Source organism: Rhinolophus hipposideros (genome assembly GCF_964194185.1).
Source record: "Rhinolophus hipposideros genome assembly, chromosome: 22".
In the NCBI taxonomy this organism is placed as follows: Eukaryota; Metazoa; Chordata; class Mammalia; order Chiroptera; family Rhinolophidae; genus Rhinolophus; species Rhinolophus hipposideros.
In genome coordinates this window covers 23,352,692-23,373,892 of record NC_138068.1, presented here as the reverse complement: position 1 = coordinate 23,373,892, position 21,201 = coordinate 23,352,692, and the positions used below count along the sequence as shown (strand labels likewise).

General features: G+C 54.8%; 1 protein-coding gene and 1 long non-coding RNA gene across 4 annotated transcripts in view; one reads left to right on the top strand and one right to left on the bottom strand.

Annotated features, from left to right (window-relative positions):
• Positions 1-815: 815 nt before the first annotated feature.
• The window catches only part of LOC308491173, a 29,605-nt gene continuing 9,219 nt past the window's right edge, over positions 816-21,201 (bottom strand). The window contains exons 1-3 of one of the 3 annotated variants that reach the window (XR_013992299.1): positions 4,424-4,751; positions 2,519-2,621; positions 816-1,437 (exon numbers count right to left, since the gene is read on the bottom strand). This is a non-coding gene — a long non-coding RNA (uncharacterized lncRNA). Of the gene's footprint in view, positions 1,438-1,660; positions 2,622-4,423; positions 4,752-21,201 lie in introns of those variants that run through there. The other 2 variants (XR_013992300.1, XR_013992298.1) reach the window with 2 other exon arrangements.
• Positions 6,756-20,912, top strand: SCRT2 (scratch family transcriptional repressor 2). The gene is made up of 2 exons (XM_081034185.1): positions 6,756-7,793; positions 18,142-20,912. Exons 1-2 carry the CDS (start codon positions 7,661-7,663, stop codon positions 18,933-18,935), a joined length of 927 nt encoding a protein of 308 aa, XP_080890311.1. The 5' UTR covers positions 6,756-7,660; the 3' UTR covers positions 18,936-20,912.

The following is a 21,201-nucleotide window of genomic DNA, read 5'->3' as shown; positions in this document are numbered from 1 at the left end:
CAGCCACCCAGGATCAGGTGCTTCTGGTGGGCCTGGCTCTGTGCTCAGCACTTGCCGTGGATTGTCTCTGTTAATCATCTCAGCTCTCTGGAGTGTGACCTGGGTTTATCAGTGCCCATTTCACAGATGAGAAAAGTGAGGCTCAGAGACTCTAAGTCATTTGCCCTATTCTTTTAACTGCTCCACAGGGGTGGGCCAGCTGGAGTGGGGGATCATGACCCACTTTGAAGGAACCCAGGCAACTGAGGCCGAGGCGCCACCAGTCCTGGGATCTCTAGGACTTCAGATGGAACCTGCCACCGCAATGCTGAAATGGGTCCCGTGTCCCAACCAAGCACTTGCTGCACTGTGGACTCTACATAAAAGTCTTGTCAGAGAGGTCCTCTTTGACCCTCCCCATCTAAAACAGCCCCCACCCATTCTGTCTTTGCTCCATGTCACTTACCTTCCTACTCCTTGCAGACAGTAAACTGGCATATCTACATACTTGTTTATTATCTGTTGGCACAGTAGGATGAGCTGCAGGACAAGTCTTTGTCTCATTCGCTGCTGTGTCCCCGACCCTCAGCACAGCACCTGGCACATAGTAGGGACTCAGGACGTCTCTGTGGACTTCCTGACTGGGAGTCCTTAGGCAATTTCTTAACCTCTCTGTGCCTAGTGTCCTCCTTTATAAAATGGGTACAATTACACTGTCTACCTCCAAAATGGTTGTGAGGACTCCATAAATTCATGCAGTATCACAGCCAAGCAGACCTCTTAACAAGCGCCTACTGTGCACCAGGCCCAGAGGGATTTCACTGCAGAAGTGAGGAGACGCTCCAAAAGGTAAATTGGAAGAGGGTGGACTCAGAGTTAACAATGGCTGGCGTGACTGAGCACCAACAGTGTACAGAGTGGTGTCCTAAACACCTCCCTCTCTTCCCACCTGCTCTGTGATGCAGGTACCATCAGCATTACCATCCCCACTTCACAGCCAAAGAAACTGAGGTACAATAAGCGGATGTGTAAGTTGCCCGGGGAGATAACTTATTAGGAAGTCCAGAGGAGGGATTTGAAGCCAGACCATCCTTGCTTTTAACCCGCTCCCCTGGCCCTCTGCAGCTGGGGTGAGATGGAGGGGAGGCTGGGAAGCGGCACACTGGGAGCACGTGCACATTCTCACCTCTTAGGAGTCTTCCACCCACCAAGTCTGGGGTCAGCCACAGGTCAATATTGACAGCTCCCTGCCTCCACACACCTGGGCCACCTCCTGGCTTTCTCCAGAAGTTGATGGGTCCCAGCTGGTGTATAAGCAGAGGCAAGGAGCAGGAGGCAGCGCCCGAGGTGCTGAGAGCGGTTGATTCCTCTATGCCAGCAGCCCTGGGAGCCCGGAAATGCCAACTCTGCAGCTTCAACAGCCGTCTCAGCATCTGCTAGGGATGGTTCGGGGATTGGCTGGTGGGGAGTAGAGGGAGGCAGGAGAGACCATGGTGGGGTGAGGGAACCAGTCTTGATCTGGCAGGCAGGAGCCTGAAAGTTCCAGAGAAGGCACTTCTGTCCTGTGCTTCGGTTTCCCTAACTATCAAATGGGAGTAGGAAGGGAATGATGCTGATATCCGAAAGGCTGTTCAGGTAGAGCTTCCATTTATCAAGAGCTAACTAGGCTCTAGGCCCCTTACAGCCCTATTTAGTACGTGCTCTCACTGGCCTCAGTTTATAGAAATGAAATAGAAGCACAGAGAGGAAAAGTGACTTGCCCAAAGTGACACAGCTTGAAGTGGCAGAGCCAGGATTAAAACTTGGCTCAGGGTAACCCAGGCCCAAGCTCCGAACCATCTCACTTGCTTGAACATGGGGCTCTTGTGTAAGGGCCTTATAGCCACTGTACCCCCAACACATGCTGGGGGCCTATTTCAAGTCCCTTGACCCAGCATGGAACCAGGTGATCAGATTCCTGCAACCAGTCCTTTCTAAAGGTTCCAGGGAGCTGCTTAAGATGGAACCTTGTCAGGACGGTGGTTGAAACTTTGAAACTTGTCAGGACAGGAGATGAAACTTTGAACAAGTTACTTAACCTCGCTGGGCTCAGTTTCCTTCTCTGTCAAATGGGGCTAACAATACAGTCTGCCTCAAAGGCAAGTATGAGAATTAACTAAGGTAATTAAGTACCTGGCACAGGGCCCAGAGCTCTAAGTGTGTATTAAATGAATAAAGAAAAACGTGTGGTGGCCATGGGGAGGTGTCCACCACTCAGCTCCCCTCGGGGCTGCAGTCACCAAGAGCCACCAGCTGCAGCAACCTCTCAACCTGCCAGTGTTTCAGCCGAGGCCACACTCTTCCAGGACAGCCCCGGCCAATGACCAGGCATAGCAGGGAGCCAGGGCCTGGCCATTCTGTCCAACATGGGACTCTTCTTTGAGTTGGAGCTGTGTGGGGTTGGCCTGACTTCCTTAGAACTGCACCCCTGCCCGAGGCTCCTCTGACCCAATCTTCCTTTCTCCCCTCTCCTTTCACAGGTGCCAGACCTGTATCTGACCTAGTGACCTGTGCACGCTGGTCTGAAGGTGCTCCTCTTCTCTTCACAGGTGTTCTTCCCAATAAATCGTTTGCATTTCCACCTCCGTCTGCACATCTGCTTCCTAGAAAACCAAAGTGATCCAAGAGAGAACACAGAATTTATCAGATTCCAGAGGACGCACGGCATCCCCTGGGCAAATCGTTTCTGGGAGTCTTGATGAACAGAGCTGTGAAATAGTTTCAGTTTTATCCTTCTCCTACCCCCTTTCCTTTGGCTCACAGGAGGAGGGCCTGGATAAACGACACTGGAGAACCAGGGCAGAGGAAGTGAAGCTCACCAGAAAAAGCCCCATCAGCACGGAGTGGATGCATTTACGGCCACTCTCCTCCTTGGAATTCATACAGAATTCCATTATCGGTTCTGGATAGCAGCTCAGGGACCATCTTGTCCCATGCCCATTTGACAGATGAGAAAGCTAGAGCCAGAAGAAGGAGCATTGGGAGGAAAGCCAGGGCTGGAATCAGCCTCCTGACTCCCAGGGCAGTGCTCCTTCCTAACACCATGGAGTGATGCCCGCAAATATAATGCCACCTGCCCTCTGGACAGATGTGTAGAGTGAGTCTCAGGGCAGCCACCTGGGGTGACACAGCATTGAGAGTCACACCTGGGCACTAGTAGCTACCCTCCTTTCTGATGGGCAGGGCTGGGTTGAAATCGGGAGGCTGTGGGAGCAGACTAGGTAGGGCAGGGAGGGCAGAACCTGCAGCCCCCACCAGCTAGGTCCTTATGCCAGGCGCCAGGCTCTTGGGGAGGCAGGCAGCAGGACCCTCTCCAACTCCTCCACACAGTGACCGTGTGGCCTTGAGCCAGTCCTTTACCCCCATCAATAGAACAGGCCAATAACAGAGCTTCTCCCATGAGGCCATAGCAGGGTTTCAATGAGTTAAGATGTGTAACTAAAAATAGTTAACAATTATCAAGTCCAGTTACTGTGTGCCAGGCACTGCTCTAAGCACTTTCCAAGTACGTTATCATTTCATCATCACTACAATGTTGTGAGACAGGCCCTATAAATATGCCCATTTCCCAGATGAGAAAATGGAGGCACAGAGAATCACAGATCTGTGACAGGGCAGAGCATGGATTTGAAGACAGGCTGATTCCAAATCCCTGTCTAAAGCCCTTGGTAAACTGCTTCTGTGACTGGTAAAAGTGTTTAGCGCAGTGCCAGGCACACGGAGCTGCTTGGTAATGTTGTCATTGATATAATAATAATAATTATGGTTGCTGTTGGGGATATTTGCCACCAGCAGTGCTATCTTCCCCAAAGTGAGGAGTAGGAATACCCTGATATGTTTTACAAAACTTTATCATTTCTTCTCTTAAGAAGTAAGGGGGTAGTTAGCAAATGCTCGAGATAAATGCTTGATGAACCGAAACATTTTATGTTTTTTTTGGAAAACACGAGAAGAATGGGGGTGGAACCCATAGTCCTACCACACTCCTTTCACTTGCATGTTTATTTTTATTTTGGTTCATAGTTGTGAACATGCTGTGAGAGATTTCTGTATTCTGCAACCTCCATTTAATGTAATTCCATGAGCTTTCCCCCTATATGCTCATTTTTAATGGCTGCAGGATATTCCATCAAGAGGATGTCTTCTTCACAACCCCCTCCCATTTTCTCAAGCTTGGAAATTTTATTCTAGTCTCTGATGCTGTGGCAAACATCCCTGGGAATAAAGTTCTTTCCTTATTTGATGTGACTTGGAGAAATGAATTCCTAACAGTGGACTTTCTGAAACCAGTAAGCTAGTGTTAGGGGAGCCTTGGGGAACAGAAGGCCCTTCTCTAGTGATGAAGCCGTGCTGGCCATTTCATTCAGGCTTAAAGCCCTCCCTCAGAGGTATTTTTGAAACTCACCTTCTGGGCTGAAGGTTTCTTCTTATCTGCTAAAGGTGCCCACACCATCCTCCAACCGGAGGTCAGAGACCTGGGATCTTCTCCTCAGGTTATTATGGAACCTTGGATACATCACTTCTGTGTGGCTCCTCTCTGTCAGTTCAGGGGTGGTTTACATCTCCGTTCTGCCCAGTGAGAAGAACTGATGAGGGAGAGGCCTGTCCCAGATGTGTCATGAAGTCACCGTGGACCCTCAGTGTCTTGTGAAGCTCTCTGGGATCTGTCTTACTATCTCTTTGCAGGAGGGTGGAATGGTAGAACCATCAGCTAGGCAGAGGTGAGCTCATGGGCACCCACTTATCTTATTTACCCACTGGACTAGGCACCCCTAGAGGACAGAGATCCAGATCCCAAACTCAAAAATATGAATACACCATGAATAATTGTCAACAACTTCCTCTGTGGCCCAAGCTCATTCCTGGCTCAGAGCCTTTGAACTCATGGAACGTCTGCCTGGAGCACTCTTTCCTTGGCTCCTCCCATAGCTGGCTCCATCTGATGGCTGAAGTCTCAGCTCGGATGTCAGCTCTTCCAGGAGACCCTTGCTGACCACCCTAAACGTCCCATCACTTTCCATCGCCTGCCCAGGTTTACGCTCCTTACAGCACTAAACAGCTGTTTAGAAGGATACTGACTTCGGTGGTTCCTTTTCAGTGTCCATCCACTGTCCCTTGAGTGTCACCTCTCAGACAGCAGGGACGATTCCACAGAACCCCGCAAACATGTGCTAAATGAATCCTGGGTGCTCCAGATAAAGCTGTACATATAGAAAAGAACCCACATGAATTGAGCACCTACTCTATGCCAGGCACCATGCTAACTAAGCCTTTTATATAGAGCAACTCTTGTCATGCTTCCAACGACCTGAGCTGGCAACAATTATTACTACCACTTTCTAAGTGGGGAAACTGAGGCACAGAGCAGTTGAATAACTTGCCCAAGATCCCAGGGCTAGTATGTAGGGGAACTGGGATACCCTACTGCACACTGTAAGAGTGTACAGAGCCAAACACAGGATGGAGTCGCTGTCCTTACGAAGCTCAGGTGCTCATGGGCACGTGGGCCTAGCCCACAATGTGAGCAGTCAGGGAGTCTTCCTGGAGGCAGTGATGCTTCGGCTAAGTCCTGAGGACAAGTAGGAGAGACCTCGCATGAAGTGGAGGAAAAGACAACTTGACCAGAGTGAAAACTAAGAGACAAGCAAGAAAGCAGCAAGCTTGGAGGAACTAGAAGGCAGCTTGTGTGGCTGGAATAGAGAATATGTATGGGGTGTGCCCTGATTCGCGGGATGTGGTCACCTCAACCTTCAGTGACTGGGGTTAAAAAAAAAAAGTCCCAGGGGACAAAATATGAGGCAATAGGACTGGGAAGATGGCAGGACATTGGCAAGATCAGGGACCCAAATTGTATTGAGGTTTCTAAGCCACACCTCAGAGATGGTGTGAGCCCCTGACTCAGTGATCCCCAAAGGCCATGGGGTCTCTGGAAATTTCTGCTGACTCACTGTGGGACCTTGGGCACCCCCAGGACGGCTCTGGGTCTTAGTCTCTCTACTGGTATTGGATGACCCAGCCCCAAAAGCACATCCCTGTTCCACCAGCCTTGCAGCCCATAAACAGAACGCTATTGACCAATGAGATCTTCGCATTCCTAGAGTCTCATTCTGAGACTTGTGCACCAGCCATCCCATACTTGCCGAGGCCAGCCCACCACCAGGGCGCTTTGCCAAGCAGCTTCTGGGCCCGGGGCTGAGTTCTCCTGTTCCTAGCTCCTGCCAAGATATGCGAGTTCCCCCAGGTTTGGGCCGGGAGAGTGGGGGGTTGGGGGTCTGCTCGGATCCTCCCGGAGACAAAGGAGCTGACCTGCAAAGAGTTCCAGCGGGAGTCCCGCTCCCCCTCCCTTTCCCCTCTCCCTTCTCGGTCCACGTGTCTCTATTGTCTGCTCCCCGCTTCAGGGAAAGACACAGCCTCGGATGTGTCAAAACCACCACCCCCCGGCAGCAGGGAAATTAATTACTGGACGATTTTCACTTCCTCTTGCAGCGCCCGCCAGAGCGAGGCACCGGAACAGGGCCGGCTGAGCGGGGGCGGGCATCGGCATTGCAAGACTGGCTCCCCCCACCAGTCTGGGAGAAGAAAGTTGAACCCCAAACCCAATAAGGGGCTTCAATGGGAGGCCGAGCTGGGGTGGGGTGGTACGACCTCCTCTAGTTACAGCTGAGTGTCCACTCTGGTCACTTCAGAATTGGGGGCCAGGGCGAGGACGGGGGGCAGGAGGCTGGCCGCTGGCCGCGGGCTCACGCTCCTCCGCGGCCCTTGCCTGTGTCCCCACGTGCCTGGACCCTGCCTGCCCGGCCGCTCTCCCTCCTCTCCCCTCGGCTTCTCCCTCTGTCTTGCACTTTTCTTTGCCTTTCTTTGCCTCGCTGGGGGCTTTCTTTCTGTGTGTCTGGATCTCTTTGCCTCCCGTGGGTGTGTGAGTGTCTGCTGCTACTTCACTCTGTCTCTTTCTTCTGTTTCTGTCCTGTCTTTTGGTCCTTATCTTGGTTTCTCTGTTTTTATTTCTACCTCTTTCAGTGTGTCTGTCTTTCTCTGTATGTCTCTTCGTGTCTTTCTCCGTGTATCTCCTCTCCCTCTCTCTCTCTCTCTCTCTCTCTCTCTCCCTCTCTCTCTCTCTCCCTCTCGCTCCCCCCACCCCATCCCCCATGCACACTCCTCTTTCTCTGTCTCTATATCTCTGCGCCTTTCTCATCCTCACTTTCTCCCCTCCTGCCTGCCCGCTGCTCCCTGCGCCGGGCCTGCCCCCTCCGCCGCCGGTTCAGGGTAACGTGCGCGGAGCGATTGTCCTGGGGGACATTTGATGGATTAGAGCGCTGAACAGTTCCATTGCTAGGGGACCACCTGATCTCCTCCAGCCTGCGTCCCATATAAAGCCGGCAGCCGGAGTGCTGAGCACAGCTCCGGAGCTCGCCTGTCTGCGCGTCGCCGCCGCTGAGCCCGAGCCCGAGCCCGAGCCGGAGCCGGAGCCCTGAGCCGGGGCCGCCGCCACCCGGGCCGGCTCGGTGCTGCCGCCCGCCGCCCGCCCGCTGGGAGCTGTCCAGTGCTGAAACCCCGCGAAGACAGCCAATCGCGCCCGGCTGGCGGCGTCCCCCCACGCGGGCCCCACGCAAGTGCCCCCGCTGAGCCCCCCGCCAGTTGCACCATGCCGCGCTCCTTCCTGGTAAAGAAGATCAAAGGGGACGGCTTCCAGTGCAGCGGGGTGCCGGCGCCCACTTACCACCCCTTGGAGACCGCCTACGTGCTTCCTGGCGCCCGGGGGCCGCCCGGGGACAACGGTGAGTGGGACCCGGCAGGGGGGAAAGAAGGGACAGGGTTCGGGCCCTCCCGGACTCGGGTATTGAGGAGGGGTGCGCGTGGCAGGGGACCCAGGAAGAGATTCCCTGGCTGGGCGCCTTCTGGGCTCCCTGCGAGCGGGCGGGCGGGGCAGGGTCTAGGTCTGTACAAAGAGAAAGTCGCAGGGTCTGCGCGTCCCGAAGCCACGCACCAACCCGGACTTTGAAAGTTGTGGCCCTGGAACGGGGCTGGAGTGAGGGGTGTTGAGAGAATGGAGAGAGTGGCGCCCACGCAGGGCTAATGCTAGGGGCTAATGCACAAGGCAGCCTGAGGGTCCCCTCTCCCTGGGTGAGTGAAGGAGGCTGGTGGCTTGAGTGTGCTCCCCTGGTGGGGACGGGAAGCAGCGCCTGGCTCCCAGTCTCTGGGGAGATGAGGTTGGCTCCTGGGGGTAGCTTGGGCATCCCCGGTGATGCCAGTTCTCAGGTCCCCTCTCTCAGCAACTCTTTTGTTATCCTCAGCCACATGCTTGCCAAAGGGTGGGCCTGTCCTGGGGACTGGAAGAGGGGACTTCCAGGACTGGTTCCCACAAAGTGGCTCCTGGTTCCCTGGCTGCACTCCCTCCCCATTCCAGCTTCTCACCCCCCTCCAGAGCCAGCCCTGCTGCTCCGTGTAAGTCCCTCTCCCCTAACACTCCATCTCTTCTCAGAGCAAGTTCCTGCAGGGACAAGGGTTTGGGGGACAGGGAGGTCATTCAGGCCCAGAAGGGGGTGATCTCTGGGAGGTGTGGAGAAGAATCTGCGACTGCTTCTGTGGACCCCATCCCCCATCAAGGGGATCACAAAAGAGTTCTCCTCTGATGGCCCCCACCAGGGCAGGTGTCTGGAGAGGAGGTGTCCCTTTGGCAATAAGAAATCTGACATCACATGTGGCATCAGCTTTGGAGTGTGTGTGTGTGTGTGTGTGTGTGTGTGAGAGAGAGAGAGAGAGAGAGAGAGAGAGAGAGAGAGAGAGAGAGAGAGAGAGAAGGGAAGGGAAAAGGAGAGAAGAAAGGGCTGAGGATGAGGGAGGTAGCTAGTATGGCAAAAGCAGGAGCCCGGGAGGGTGGGAGCTACTGCCTCGGGGATTTCCAAGCACTTCACCCACATTCCATCACTCTGCCAAGGCAGGTAGCAAGAGGGCGCTGGGCAAAGGGCTCTGTGACCTCATCAAGGTCAAAGAAATTAGGGAGTTATCAGGGATACAACTACAGTCCCTCAACCCCTGGCCTCATGCAGATCCCCAAAGAACAAACCCCCTTTCTTATTGCCTACATGCCCCTTATTCTACTGTCCTCTTTTCTTGACCCCAGGGCCTCTTGGGGTCCAGGACAAAAGCCCAGGGACATGGCTGAGCTTGGCTGAGTGCTGGTAGGACAGAGGGTGGACCTGGGGCCATGCCAGGGGTGGGGGGTGTGTGCTGGGAGCTGAGTAGAAACTGAAATGCCTGCAAGACTGCGCTGTGGATCCCTTGGGGGAATGACACAAAGCCCTGGGCTCCCACCCCTTGAGGCGCCCTTGGTCCTGTACCCAGGCCAGATGAGGAATCCTGGAGAAGCCCAGAGAATTTCTCATGCACCAAAATTGCAGGTTGTTCCTCGGGAGGCAGGGAGGAGTGCCCTGCCTTGAATCCAGTCCAAAAAAGCTTTTAAAAAGAGCCCCTGAGTGAATGGTGGGGAGCAGGGTCAGGGCAAAGCCATCAGCAGGGGTATTGCTATGAAGGTTCACCAGATTGGACACCCTAGAACTTACCCATCTTTGGCCCTTTCCCCAAATGCGCCAAGCCAGCTCCCGGGCCTCCAGGGAATCCCGAAGCTGTCCCAATAGTCTGCTATTTGGCCTGGAACTCTAGACGGCCTGGGCTCTAGATCTGATTTGCTGTGTGACCTTGGGCCAGTGCCTTCCTTTCTCTGGTACTCCACCCCCCCAGCAGGAAGAGTTGGATATCGCGAACGAAGTACCTTCTAACTTTGACAAGTTCAGCTTCTGTGAAGGTCAAGTGTGGTGTGAGAGGCATTGGAGATACCTGGACAAGAGTCTAACAGAATGCAGGGGGCCAGTGTCAAGGTTTCTATAGGGCTCATTTACCATCTGATGCCTGCCTGAGGGGGACAGTTTCTGAGACCTGGCATTTTTCTTGGCTTCAGTCTCTGCAGGCTGCCCCATGCTGAGGACATACACCCTCACCTGGCCGCCTTGGCAGTGTCTGCAGTAGATGGTTAGTGCCAGAGACCAAGGGGTGACCCTTCAGGCTGACTACGGCTGGAAACATAGGGTCTGCTTTGTTGTTTTCAGGGGCCTCTCCCATCTGTGGGGTGTGGCCAGACTGGGTAGTAAGGGCTCCCTCACTCCATGGGTGGGTAAGGGTGCTAGGGGTCCTCAGAGAGCCTGTCAGCTCCCAGTTGTCCGCTGTCTCCGCTCTGCCGGAAATAACCTTGCTGAGCGTTTGAGGGAAGTGTGAAAAATTGCTGAGCTGACGTTTTCCTCTCCCAGCGTGTGTAAGTGTGCTGGGTAAACAAGGAGAAAGAGAGGAAGGGGGGGAAGTGAGGAGAGTGAGGGAGGGAAGGAGGGAGGGGGGAGGAAAAGAGGAGGGGGGGAGAGACAGAGAGAGGGAGAGAGGTAGGGGGAGGGCCTGGGGCTGGAGGTAGTTCCAGTTATTAGAAAGATCCCCTTACAAGCCATCCTTGCAGCAAGGGCTGCAGGGTCAGAAGGAGGCTGGTGGGAGGGGAATCTGGGGGGTTGGAATCAGCAGGAAGGGGGCCTGTGAATGTGGAGGTCAGCGGAACCACAGGCTCCTAACTGATGAAGTTGTGAGACCCCAAATAAAAGAGGTGTCGCCCAGCGCAGGGAATGCCTGGGAGTGTGGAGAATTCCTGGAGGGCGCCTCCTCCAGCACATACATATACACACCCCAGTGCTCTACCGCCCTCCTCCAGGCTCCCCCTGACCTCATAGAAACCATAAATAGGGGAGGGGAAGCCCCCCAAACGGGGAAAGCTCCAGGTTCCTCTGCAGAGCTCCCCAAAGAGAAGCCAGGTCTCATTTCACCATCCTCTCCAAAACAATGCCTTTTCTTGCCCTCCTGCTCCTCTCGCTCCTCTACTGTTTCGTGTCTTAGTGGAGCCTTCCCTTCCCCTCCTCTCCCCTGGGTGATTCGGAGCACAGATTCAGTCTCTGGGTGACTTGCCAACTCACATCTTCCTAACCCTCTCAGAACCTCACCCTCCCACTCCACCAAGCCCACCCTTTCATAGGCCTGTGCCCCCAGCAGGAGACTCGCCATCCCAGAAAAGACTGCTGCCCATCCCTCTGCACTACAGTGGTCTCTGTGGAACCCAGCTGAGTGTCTACCTCCCTCACGCCCTAACTCTGAACGCCAGCGGGGCCCCAGGTCCCCCTTTCTCTGCACCCCCCCATGCTCGCCCCCTACTCCTTCAGAGTACATCCAACCCAGGCAGATGAGGGATCAATGCCAATCCAATAACGCAGTTGTCTGCCCTCCGCAGCTACATTAAGCCTCTCCAGCTAGCAGGCTGAGGAAGTGCTCCTACTTCTGCCCATGGGCTTATCTAGTTGACCACATTACACCAGCGCCCGCTTCCTCTCACTCCCTCTGATGGCGCCAGGGTGTCGCTCCAGGCCAGGCCTGGGAGCCCGGCTTTAATCGCCAACACATCTTCCCCACCTCTCAGAAAGTCCGTCTGGGAGCAGGGATTCGAAAGGTCTGCCCCAATTCCTTGGCAGTGAGAGCTCAGAGAAGGTCGGGAGGTGCCCAAGGACACACAGCAGGCCCATCTAGGTCTTACTTAGCTACCGCTTTCCCTGGCATGTCAGCCTCGATCCAGGTCCAAGGTCCAGGTCTAAGTCCAGCTCCAATATCCACATCCAACCTCCAGATTTGGATCCAGGTCCAATGCCCATACGCAGCCGAAGGTCTACATCCTACGCTAAGGTAGCTCTAGGTCCACGGCCAATGTCCGAGGTTGTAGGTCCAGTCCAAGATTCAGAACAAATTCGTGTCCAAGTTCAAGTTTCAATGCCCAGGATCAGGTTCAGGTCAATGTTCAGGGTCCAGGATCAAAATCCAGGTCCAATTTTCAGTCCGAGGTTATGTCCAGGTCTATTCACAAGGATGGTTGGGTTCATCAGCTTTTTCTATGGCTTTGGACTAATCTTCCCCTACCTCAGCCTCAGTTTCCCTTTTATGAAATCAAGTAGTTAAACTTGATCTCTTTTAAGCTCTGATTTGCTAGGGACCTAGAAATCTGCTTTTCCTAAGAATTGCTCAGTGGGAGTACAGAATAACAGAGCCTGGGTGGGATATGGAATCTGGAGCCCACAGTCCCCCCTAAAGCCTGGGGTCACAAGGGGAACATGAAGGACCAGAGCTGAGCACCCACTCTGTGGACAGTCTCAATTAGTGGTTCCTGAGGGAAGGCAGGAGATTATACCAAGTCCCTTTGTCTGCACAACTTACACATCCCCGAGATGCCCCGTGCACACACACACACTGAGCAAAGGGCATAAATGGTGACCCATGTCACCCCTCCTGATGAGTGCATCCTCCACATGCTCTAAGGGTCCCCACAGCCTGAAGGCCTCTGAGGGGCATGGTGAGACGCTGCTGAGAGATGAGGCACCCAGAACTCCTGCTCTCCTTCCCAGCAGTGGTCTTCCCTGGAGCAGAGTGTCCACTGCCAGCCTTTGAGCAGGAAGGGAGGTTGGAATGGGTCCTCTGATTGCACCCTTCTGGGGCAGAGAGAGGACAGGGCAGGAAGCAGGAGGCCTGGAGAGATGACTCATGCTGTGCAAGACACCAGGGCTCCAGGAGGCCCAAAAAAGGCCCGCCAGAGGATCACTGAGGTAGCAGGAGCCTGCTCTGCCAACCAGTGCTAGGCAATTCGAGACCCTCAGCCACCCACGCGTGTCTCCACACCCCTTGAAAAATCTTTCCTATTGATTCCTGCAGAGCTGTGGGCCTCCCTGTGGGCCACAGGAATTGGGTCACAGTCAGGAAAAAACAGTATGAGGGATTTCAGAAGGTAGGGATAGTGGGGAGTGGCCCTGGAATCCTCAAGACACTCCCCGGGTCTGAGTCAGGGAACATGAGCCCTACACACTACAGCCCTGGACGTGTTGGGCCAGACCTCACTCTGCCTCTGCTCACCTGGACTCAGGGACTCCCCTCCCCGCAGTGGGCAGGTGTACCAGCGGCCAGCCCCTTGGAGGAGGTGGGTGTCATTTCTGGTCCAGTGCCCGGGGAACCGCTAACAAAGATGCAGTAAGGGGAGGGGGAGGTACCAGCCCCTTTGCCCAGCACTGTGAGCAGACAGGAGAAACTATTTTTATCTCGCTTTGCTGCTGACAGACCTGGCTTTCTGCTCAGCTGGCTGGAGCTGATTCTCGAGGCCCGAGGCCCTGGCACAGCAAGAAGCAGCTCTAAATATACCCAGGCAGCAGCCCCTCCAGCCCCCGCCACCAAGCAGGGCTGGGTCCTCCTCAGGAAAGTGGGCCACCTGGGAAGCTGGCCCACCACCAGGCCCATCTAGAGACAGGCAAGTGGGACTGGGGCTGGAAACTCCCTGGAGGAAGTTTGGAGAGACTGGAAAAAATGAGCCCAGGACCGGGAGGCCAGAGGCCAGTCTCACTCTGACACAAACTTGCTCTGTGACCTGAGGTGGGTCGAGGCCCCTCTCTGGGCCTCAGCCTCTGTAGAACTAGGCCACCAGAAATGACCATCGTGTTCCCTAAGACTTGAGCTAATGTGCCTAAAGGACTGAGCAAGGTACCTTGTAAGCAGTAAGCGCTCAATAAGTGTTTGTAGTTCTTTTTTATTATTTCTAAAATTTACAAGGGGCTGGAGCATTCTCTAGAATAGCTTTTCCCAACCTCCAACACCCCATCATCCCATCAGACACAGGCCAACTGGGGGGTGTTATTTGAACAAAACCACCACCCCCTCCCCCTACCGACTGAAAACCTTTCGTTCCCCAGCAGGTCTCTATGCCTGCCCAGGGCTTTGGGGGAAAACACAGGCTTTGGATGGGTTTAAGCCTACGTCCTCCTCCAGTGACCTTGGGCGAATCCTCTCCCCTCCTGGGCCTCTGGGCTGCTTTGTGCAGTGCCGGTGCACACTGCTGGGGACGGCTCAGCGGGAGCTGGAGGCAGTAGCAGTCCTAGCAGCTTTTGTCAGAGATCCCCCCACCCTCACCCTAAGGGGTCAGCTGGATGCGACAGTATCTGCAGAGGGCCCAGCACCTTAATTCTCATAAAATTCCCTTGCCACCACTCCTTTAGGTGCAGGATTTTTTTTTAATGGATTCTGGACTTCCAACCTAAACTATCAAGACTCTTGGGCAGGAAAACGAGTCATTCTCAGGTGACATGCACGTGACATCTAAACATCTCCCGAGTGTTTCTGAGCCTTCCCCCAGAGACCCACACAGCAGAGGTGGCTCTGGTCCCTATCCCTAAAATGGGGGATTTGAGCCCAGAGAGGCTACATGACTTGCCCGAAGTCACAGAGCAAGGGTATGTATACAGGAGGATGACAGTCAGGTCTCCTCTCTGGGTCCCGGGGCCTCCCTGCCTCTATCAGGACCCAAACGAGAGCCCTGCCTCGTCCTGTCAACTGAGGGAGGGCCAGTTCAGCCTTCTGTAGTCACTTGTGCAGCAGAGGAAGGCACCCAAAACCCATCTGAGTTCCATGTACAGAGTTAAGAGCACAGCTTATAGTGTCCTAAAGGATTCTCTAAGGTTGCGGCCCAGAGAGGTGAGGTGCTTTGCCCAAGGCCACACAGCAGCCTGAGACACCGTGAATGTCTTCTTTTACGCTCTGGCAGATGGGATGGATATCCCCAGGAAATTAAGGGACAACAATGACAATAAGAATAACAACAATAACAGCTTGAGAAGCTATTGTGTGCCAGGCATTGTACTCAGGACTTTACATGCAGTGGCATACAAAGGTGAAATAACTTGCCTGAGGTCACATAGCTAGGGACAGGTCTGTGGACTTGAGGACAATAAGGTAGAGTTGATGGGGGGTGGGAGACAGGACCATGGACATCATTGAGGGATCTATTCAGCTCAATATGGAAGGGGTCTTTAGAACATCCCAGCCAACCTTCATCCTTACATGCTAAGTCCAGAGAGGTTAAGCAACCTGGGCAAGGTCACAAAGCCAAGCTAGAACCACCCCTGCCTAACATCCCCACCCCGCAACCCCCCACTAAACTCCACAGCTGTTCGGCATCAGGTCTGGGCCCACAATCCTGTCCCAAAGGCAACTCCGCATCTGTCCCTAGGCAGATGAGCAATCTTTGTTTGAGGAACCCGCATTTCTGTATAAACAGCGACGGGAGTGAGGTGCTGCAGTGCTAAAGGCCGCCACCAGAGGGCGCTGCGGACAGAGCCCGGTTCCGTGAGGACTGCCTGGTTCATTGAGCTCCCACGACATGCGGAAGTTTTCTCACCAGAACATGACGTACAAAGTACACATTCTGGATGAGGAAACAGGGGAGCAGCAAGATGTGTCCAAGCAGATGCCAAGAAAACTGCAGCACAGAAACCCATATGGGGAGACTGTTACTGTTACTTAACAATAATGGCCATGTATTGCGTTTTCCAGTGTGCGAGGCACTGGGTTGGAATCCTGGGCATGTTACTTAACTACCTTGTGCTTCAGTTTCCTCATCTGGAAGATGGTACCAACCTGAGAGTCATGAGGGTAGAATGCACTGAGGTCTGTAAAGCCCTTAAAGCAGTGTCTGACATGTAAGTGTTCCAGGAGTGTTATTATTTACTTGTCACTTATTGTTTACTCATGCACTCCTTACTGCAACTGTATGAATTAGGTGCTTTTATTATCCCCCATTTTACAGCTAGGGAAACAGGCACAGAGAGGCAAAGTAGTTTGTTCAAGATCACACAGCTGGGAATAGTAAAGCTGGAACTCAACCCAGGCAGCCTGGCACCAAAGTGTGCACTTAACCAATATGCCATCCTTCGTAATAGAACATGCAAGACACTGGTCACATGATCAGTGACCCCGCCCTGCAAATAGATTGTGTTCTATCCCCATATCCAGACAAAGGACCTGAGGCACAGAAAGACGCAGGACTTGCTCAAGGTCACCCAGCTACGGTAGAATCTGTCAGGAATCAAAAATCATCCTAAGACCAGGCAGACAGAATGACCTGTAGCACACTCTGCTGGGTTGGTCTGGCAAATCTTTACCACCTGTTTCACAAATATTTACTGAGTGCCCAGTAAAGAAAACTAGCTCGGGCTCTGGTTATAGGAAGAGACCAACCAGCCACAGCTTCCTCTCAGGGACTTCCCAGGGTATGGAGACAGGGGCAGCAGTGCAGGGAGCTCCACTCCTTGCTCCGCCCCTGGAGCAAGCGCCATAGTCACTCTGCACCTCAGTTTCCTCATTTGCAATATAAGGATTTTTGTGATTCAGTGAGGTGATGGAAGTGAAGCACTTAGCCCAGAGCCTGCCTCATAGAAAGTGCTTAATAAACATTAGCTATTGTTACTATCATCAGTAATTACAACGGGAAGAAATACTAAAGAAAAAGGGGGTCTGGAAGTGCCCAACAGGTATTTAACTCAGTCTGAAACAATACTCTGATTGTTTGGGGGCCTGAGTACAAGGCCTGATGCCTGGAGTGGGAGGTGGGGGAACCTCCAGATCAAAGGCATTCAGGAGGAGGAATGGGGTGCTGACAGGCTGGGCACCAGCCCCTCAATTGAAAAACTACCACCACCACTGCCTTCCCTGCATCTGACCAGAACTCCTTCCTACTGAGCACTCCACCCCTGCAATCCCCAATCACGACTGTATGCAGAGGGTCCTGTGCGGGCAGCTGAAGGGACAGAGGAAGAAATAAGGGCACACCCTCCCTTCAGGGTTGGCGGACAGTCTGCACAGACTTCACCCTGTGACCATCCTAGGTGCCAGATGAGAAGCAAAGCAGGCCAAACTCCACTGTGCTCTGAAATCAACACACATGGGAACACTTTTGGTAATTTAGTACCAGGTCAGTAAGTGTGTGAATGTCTGCCAGAAATTCTCCTGGGAGCCCAGGAGGGTGCTGGGACCATGCGAGGCCCTGGGAGGCAGACACAAATCAGGGTGGCCCCTGCCCTTGGGAAAATCCTGTGGAATCCTCTTGGAAAGTCCCGGCCTGCACACCCATCAATCATTCCAACGCAAAATGGACAGGATTTCTGGTCCAACTCTAGAGAGGAGGGAGGAGGGGGAAATGAATCCTCACAGGAGGACAGCAGAAGGCATGTAGTGGAGCAGGGAGCAAAGTACAAGGAAGTCTCCTTCCTGGAGCACATATTGCATGCCATACACTTGACCTCTTAAATCCACCGGCAACCCTGGGGGATGGGTCTAACAGGGCTGTGATTCATTTGTGCAACATCTATTCATCACACACCTCTTCTGAGCCAGGTACATGCTGGGCACACAGATCCAGCCCTGGGAAGCTCAGTCTGGTGGGCGAGGCAGACAAATAATCTTCAGTAGTCACTTTTTCAAGCAAGTAAAAAGCATCATTACAATGCCTATCATTTATACAGCAATTACTGTGTGCTCTCTTTCTCAATTTCCTTACGTGTAAAATGGGGCTTATAATAATAGTACCTACTTTGTAGAGTCTGTGATGATTAAAAGGGTTAACATGTGTTAAGTACTGATGAGGTGGAGCCTGGTACACAGTAAGCTCTCAACACGCGGTTCTTTTCATCACTTTCCTCAAGCCCTTCCAAAGACCCTGGGAAAGGAGTGTCCAATGATAAGTTCTGTTTTGGAGATGACGAAACTGAGACTCAGAGAAGTCACAGGACTAGAATGGCAGAATGATGTGGGAATAAACAGAACACGGGCTTTGGCGTCAGACTGCCAAAGTTTGAATCCTGGTTCCATCACTCACTAGCTGTGAGCGTAGCCTCTATGTGCCTCAATTTCTCTATCTGTAAAGTGGGTGTAATAGTAAGACCTTCACTGCGCGGATGGTAAGCCCCTAAGAAGCTAGCGAACACAAAGCCAGTAGAACCCTGCAGGGCACGGTGCTCCAAGAGGATGGGGTGGGAGTTATTTTTACTGCGGCCCATGCAGGAAGGATTTGAACCCAGGCAGCAGAGGTGCCTGACGGAGACCACTGTCGCAGCAGCCATCGTCTTCCAAAAGCAGCCATGGAACTAACTCCGAACTGGAGGACGTGGGGAGTGACTTATCTCAAGGGGGAAGGCCTCATCGGCGCCTCACCCTCCTCCCTCTCCCTCCTCGCCCCTCCAGGGTATGCTCCTCACTGCCTGCCCCCCAGCAGCTACGACGCCGCCGACCAGAAGCCAGGCCTGGAGATGGCGCCCGCTGAACCCGCGTACCCGCCGGCGGCCCCGGAGGAGTACAGCGACCCCGAGAGCCCGCAGTCCAGCCTGTCGGCGCGCTACTTTCGCGGGGAGGCGGCCGTGACCGACAGCTACTCCATGGACGCTTTCTTCATCTCCGACGGGCGCTCGCGGCGGCGGCGGGGCGGGGGCGGCGTGGAGGCGGGGGGCGCGGGGGACGCCGGGAGCGCCGGGGGACGCGCAGGACGCGCGGGGGCGCCGGCCGGCGGCGGGCACCGGCACGCGTGCGCCGAGTGCGGCAAGACGTACGCGACGTCGTCGAACCTGAGCCGCCACAAGCAGACGCACCGCAGCCTGGACAGCCAGCTGGCGCGCAAGTGCCCGACGTGCGGCAAGGCGTACGTGTCCATGCCGGCGCTGGCCATGCACGTGCTCACACACAACCTGCGCCACAAGTGCGGCGTGTGCGGCAAGGCCTTCTCGCGGCCCTGGCTGCTGCAGGGCCACATGCGCTCGCACACCGGCGAGAAGCCGTTCGGCTGCGCGCACTGCGGCAAGGCCTTCGCCGACCGCTCCAACCTGCGCGCGCACATGCAGACGCACTCCGCCTTCAAGCACTACCGCTGCCGCCAGTGCGACAAGAGCTTCGCGCTCAAGTCCTACCTCCACAAGCACTGCGAGGCCGCCTGCGTCAAGGGTGCCGAGCCGCCACCGCCGCCCTCCGCCGGCCTCGCCAGCTGAGCCTCCCGCCGCGCCCCCGCGCCGGCAACTCGCTCTCCTCGCGCCCCGGGTACCCCTCCTGCTCCCTCTTGAAACCCCAGCTGTGTTTCCCTGCCCGCGCCCCCCCCCCGTGGGGACCACCTCCTCCCAGCCTGGAACTTTTCTCTGCAGCCCCCAAACCACAACGCATACCCCGCGCTGTCTTCCCCAGCGCATTCCGACCTACATCGCCCTTTCCCGCTCCCAACACTCGGACCTGGACCCCCTGTCCGTGCCCGCAAGGCTCCCAACTCAGGCATCAGGTCCGCGCCTCTCCCGGGCCCAGAGCTGGAATTGTCTCTTGCCCAGACACTGCACCTCTCCCCTTCTAAGGTTCAGATGTTTCCTCGCACTTACTCTAACCATTCCTCCATTGGAGCACCCAATCTAAGGCCCTAACCTACCCTTGATTCTCATGCCAGCCTTGGTTTTCCCATCCACACCTCAGATGCAGCCCCAGACCGCATTCCAACCCCAGAGCATCCCTCTGGCCTCTCTGCTGTTTCCCTGTACGTGTGTCCATCCTGAACCCCTCCATTCCTGGCCTGAGGTCCAGATACTCACCACCACCACCACCACCCACACTCTGGTCCTCGGGGGTCTTCTCACCCACTCGCACCTGCTACTTTCTCCAGACCCCCTCATCCTTCTAGCAGCTCTCACCTTTTTGAGTTCTGGCCTGGGGCAAACTTGAGGGGCAGTTCAGGCCTGTCCCTTCACGTAGCCCCTCTCTCACCAGAGGACAGCCCCTCCCTGGGCTTCCAGCCTCAAGCTGCCCTCTCCCCAGATTCTCTGAGCACTTTCCCCACCCCCAGGACTACAGGTACTCCTCCTTATTTGTTGGGGGGAGGTCTAGGGCACCTCACAAATGCCCTTATTCTGTCTGGCTGGGCCTTTCCAGTTATTTATTTGTGTATTTATTTATTTATTTATCTATTTATTATTCTATTTAATCTCTTGGCCTCACCCAGGGACAGTCTGGCTTCCCCAGCTGGACTGGGAGGTCAGGGAGATAGAGGGGCAGCAAAGGCCATAGAAGGCTGTTCCGACTCCCCGCCACGCCCGTCCTGGGTAGTGAAGGCGAAGCCCCCACCCTCATCAGAGCCTGAACTCTGTGGGGAAAGGGGCACGGAAGTGGGAGGACAGCCTGCTGACCTTCAACTGGGGCATGGGACGGCAAGGGGTGTCAAGGCCAGTCATGGGGCAGGTCCCCAGCATCCTGAGCCTTCCATCCCATTCCAGGGAGGCCGGAGAGAGGAGCCTCCTGATTTGTTTCCTATTTATTCCTCTTCTCGAGGGACCCCAGCTTCCAGGGACCGACTGAGCCCCGGACCCCACTGGGGCCTCAGGCCCGCTTTGCTCCCCGGGAGGAACGCTCCCTCCCGGCCACGTCTATGCAACTCTCCCAGGCAGAGGGGCAGAGGATGTCAACCGCCCCCTCCCCCGACCCCCCGTTGGCCGCCACTACCTCCCCCGCCGCGCTTTGGCATGCCCGGGTGAGGACCGAAGCACACACCTCCACGCTCACGGGGCCGGCCCCCTCTGCTTTAAGCACACGCCTCTGCCCCATCGCTAGGCGCCCAGCTCTGGGGCGGGAGTCTTGGACTCCTACCCCTCTCTCCGTAGCCACAAAGGTGGGTGGAGGCTGGAGGTGCCCCGAGCAGGGGCACTAATCTAGGGCTTCTCAGCTCTAGGCGCACCCGGGTAGGGAGGCGGCAGGGATGAGGGGAGGGAGAGGGGTCGCAGAAGCAATTACGGAGGGTGTTGACCCTGTAAATACGAACTTCCGACAGCAATAATTTTCCGTGCATGCTAAGCCTTTTGGCCATATTTTGTATCAGCGCTTGGCGCTCCCCCTTCCTCCTCCCCATCTCCCGCCCCAGATCCCATCCCTTCCTCACTTCCAGCAGTATTACTTGTAACGCAATTCAGGGATATTAAAGGGACTTTGGCCACTCACCAGCGCCTCTAGACCTTGTGATTGGGGGGAGGGGAAGGAGTCGGGGGAGGGCATCTGAGAGGAAGCCGAAATCTTTCCACTCCATTCCCCGCCCTGTAGCCTGACTAGCCTACAGCTGCCACCAGGGGTCGCACACATCCAGGGGTCCCCTGACATCCACAAGGTCCCAGAAATCCTCAGTCTTCAATATTCCTCAAATACGGGGGTGGAAACTCAAAGCGTTCAAGAACCTGATTAATAACATAAGTGAAGAAAGCAGGTTGCCTTAAGAAACTGGGAATGATGGAA

What these genes read in the sequence shown, in the direction of transcription:
- SCRT2 (XM_081034185.1), top strand. Translation starts at nt 7,661, where the DNA reads ATGCCGCGCTCCTTCCTGGTAAAGAAGATCAAAGGGGACGGCTTCCAG. An exon ending in GGGGCCGCCCGGGGACAACG is followed by an intron (nt 7,794 to 18,141) that starts GTGAGTGGGACC and finishes TCGCCCCTCCAG; the next exon opens with GGTATGCTCCTCACTGCCTG.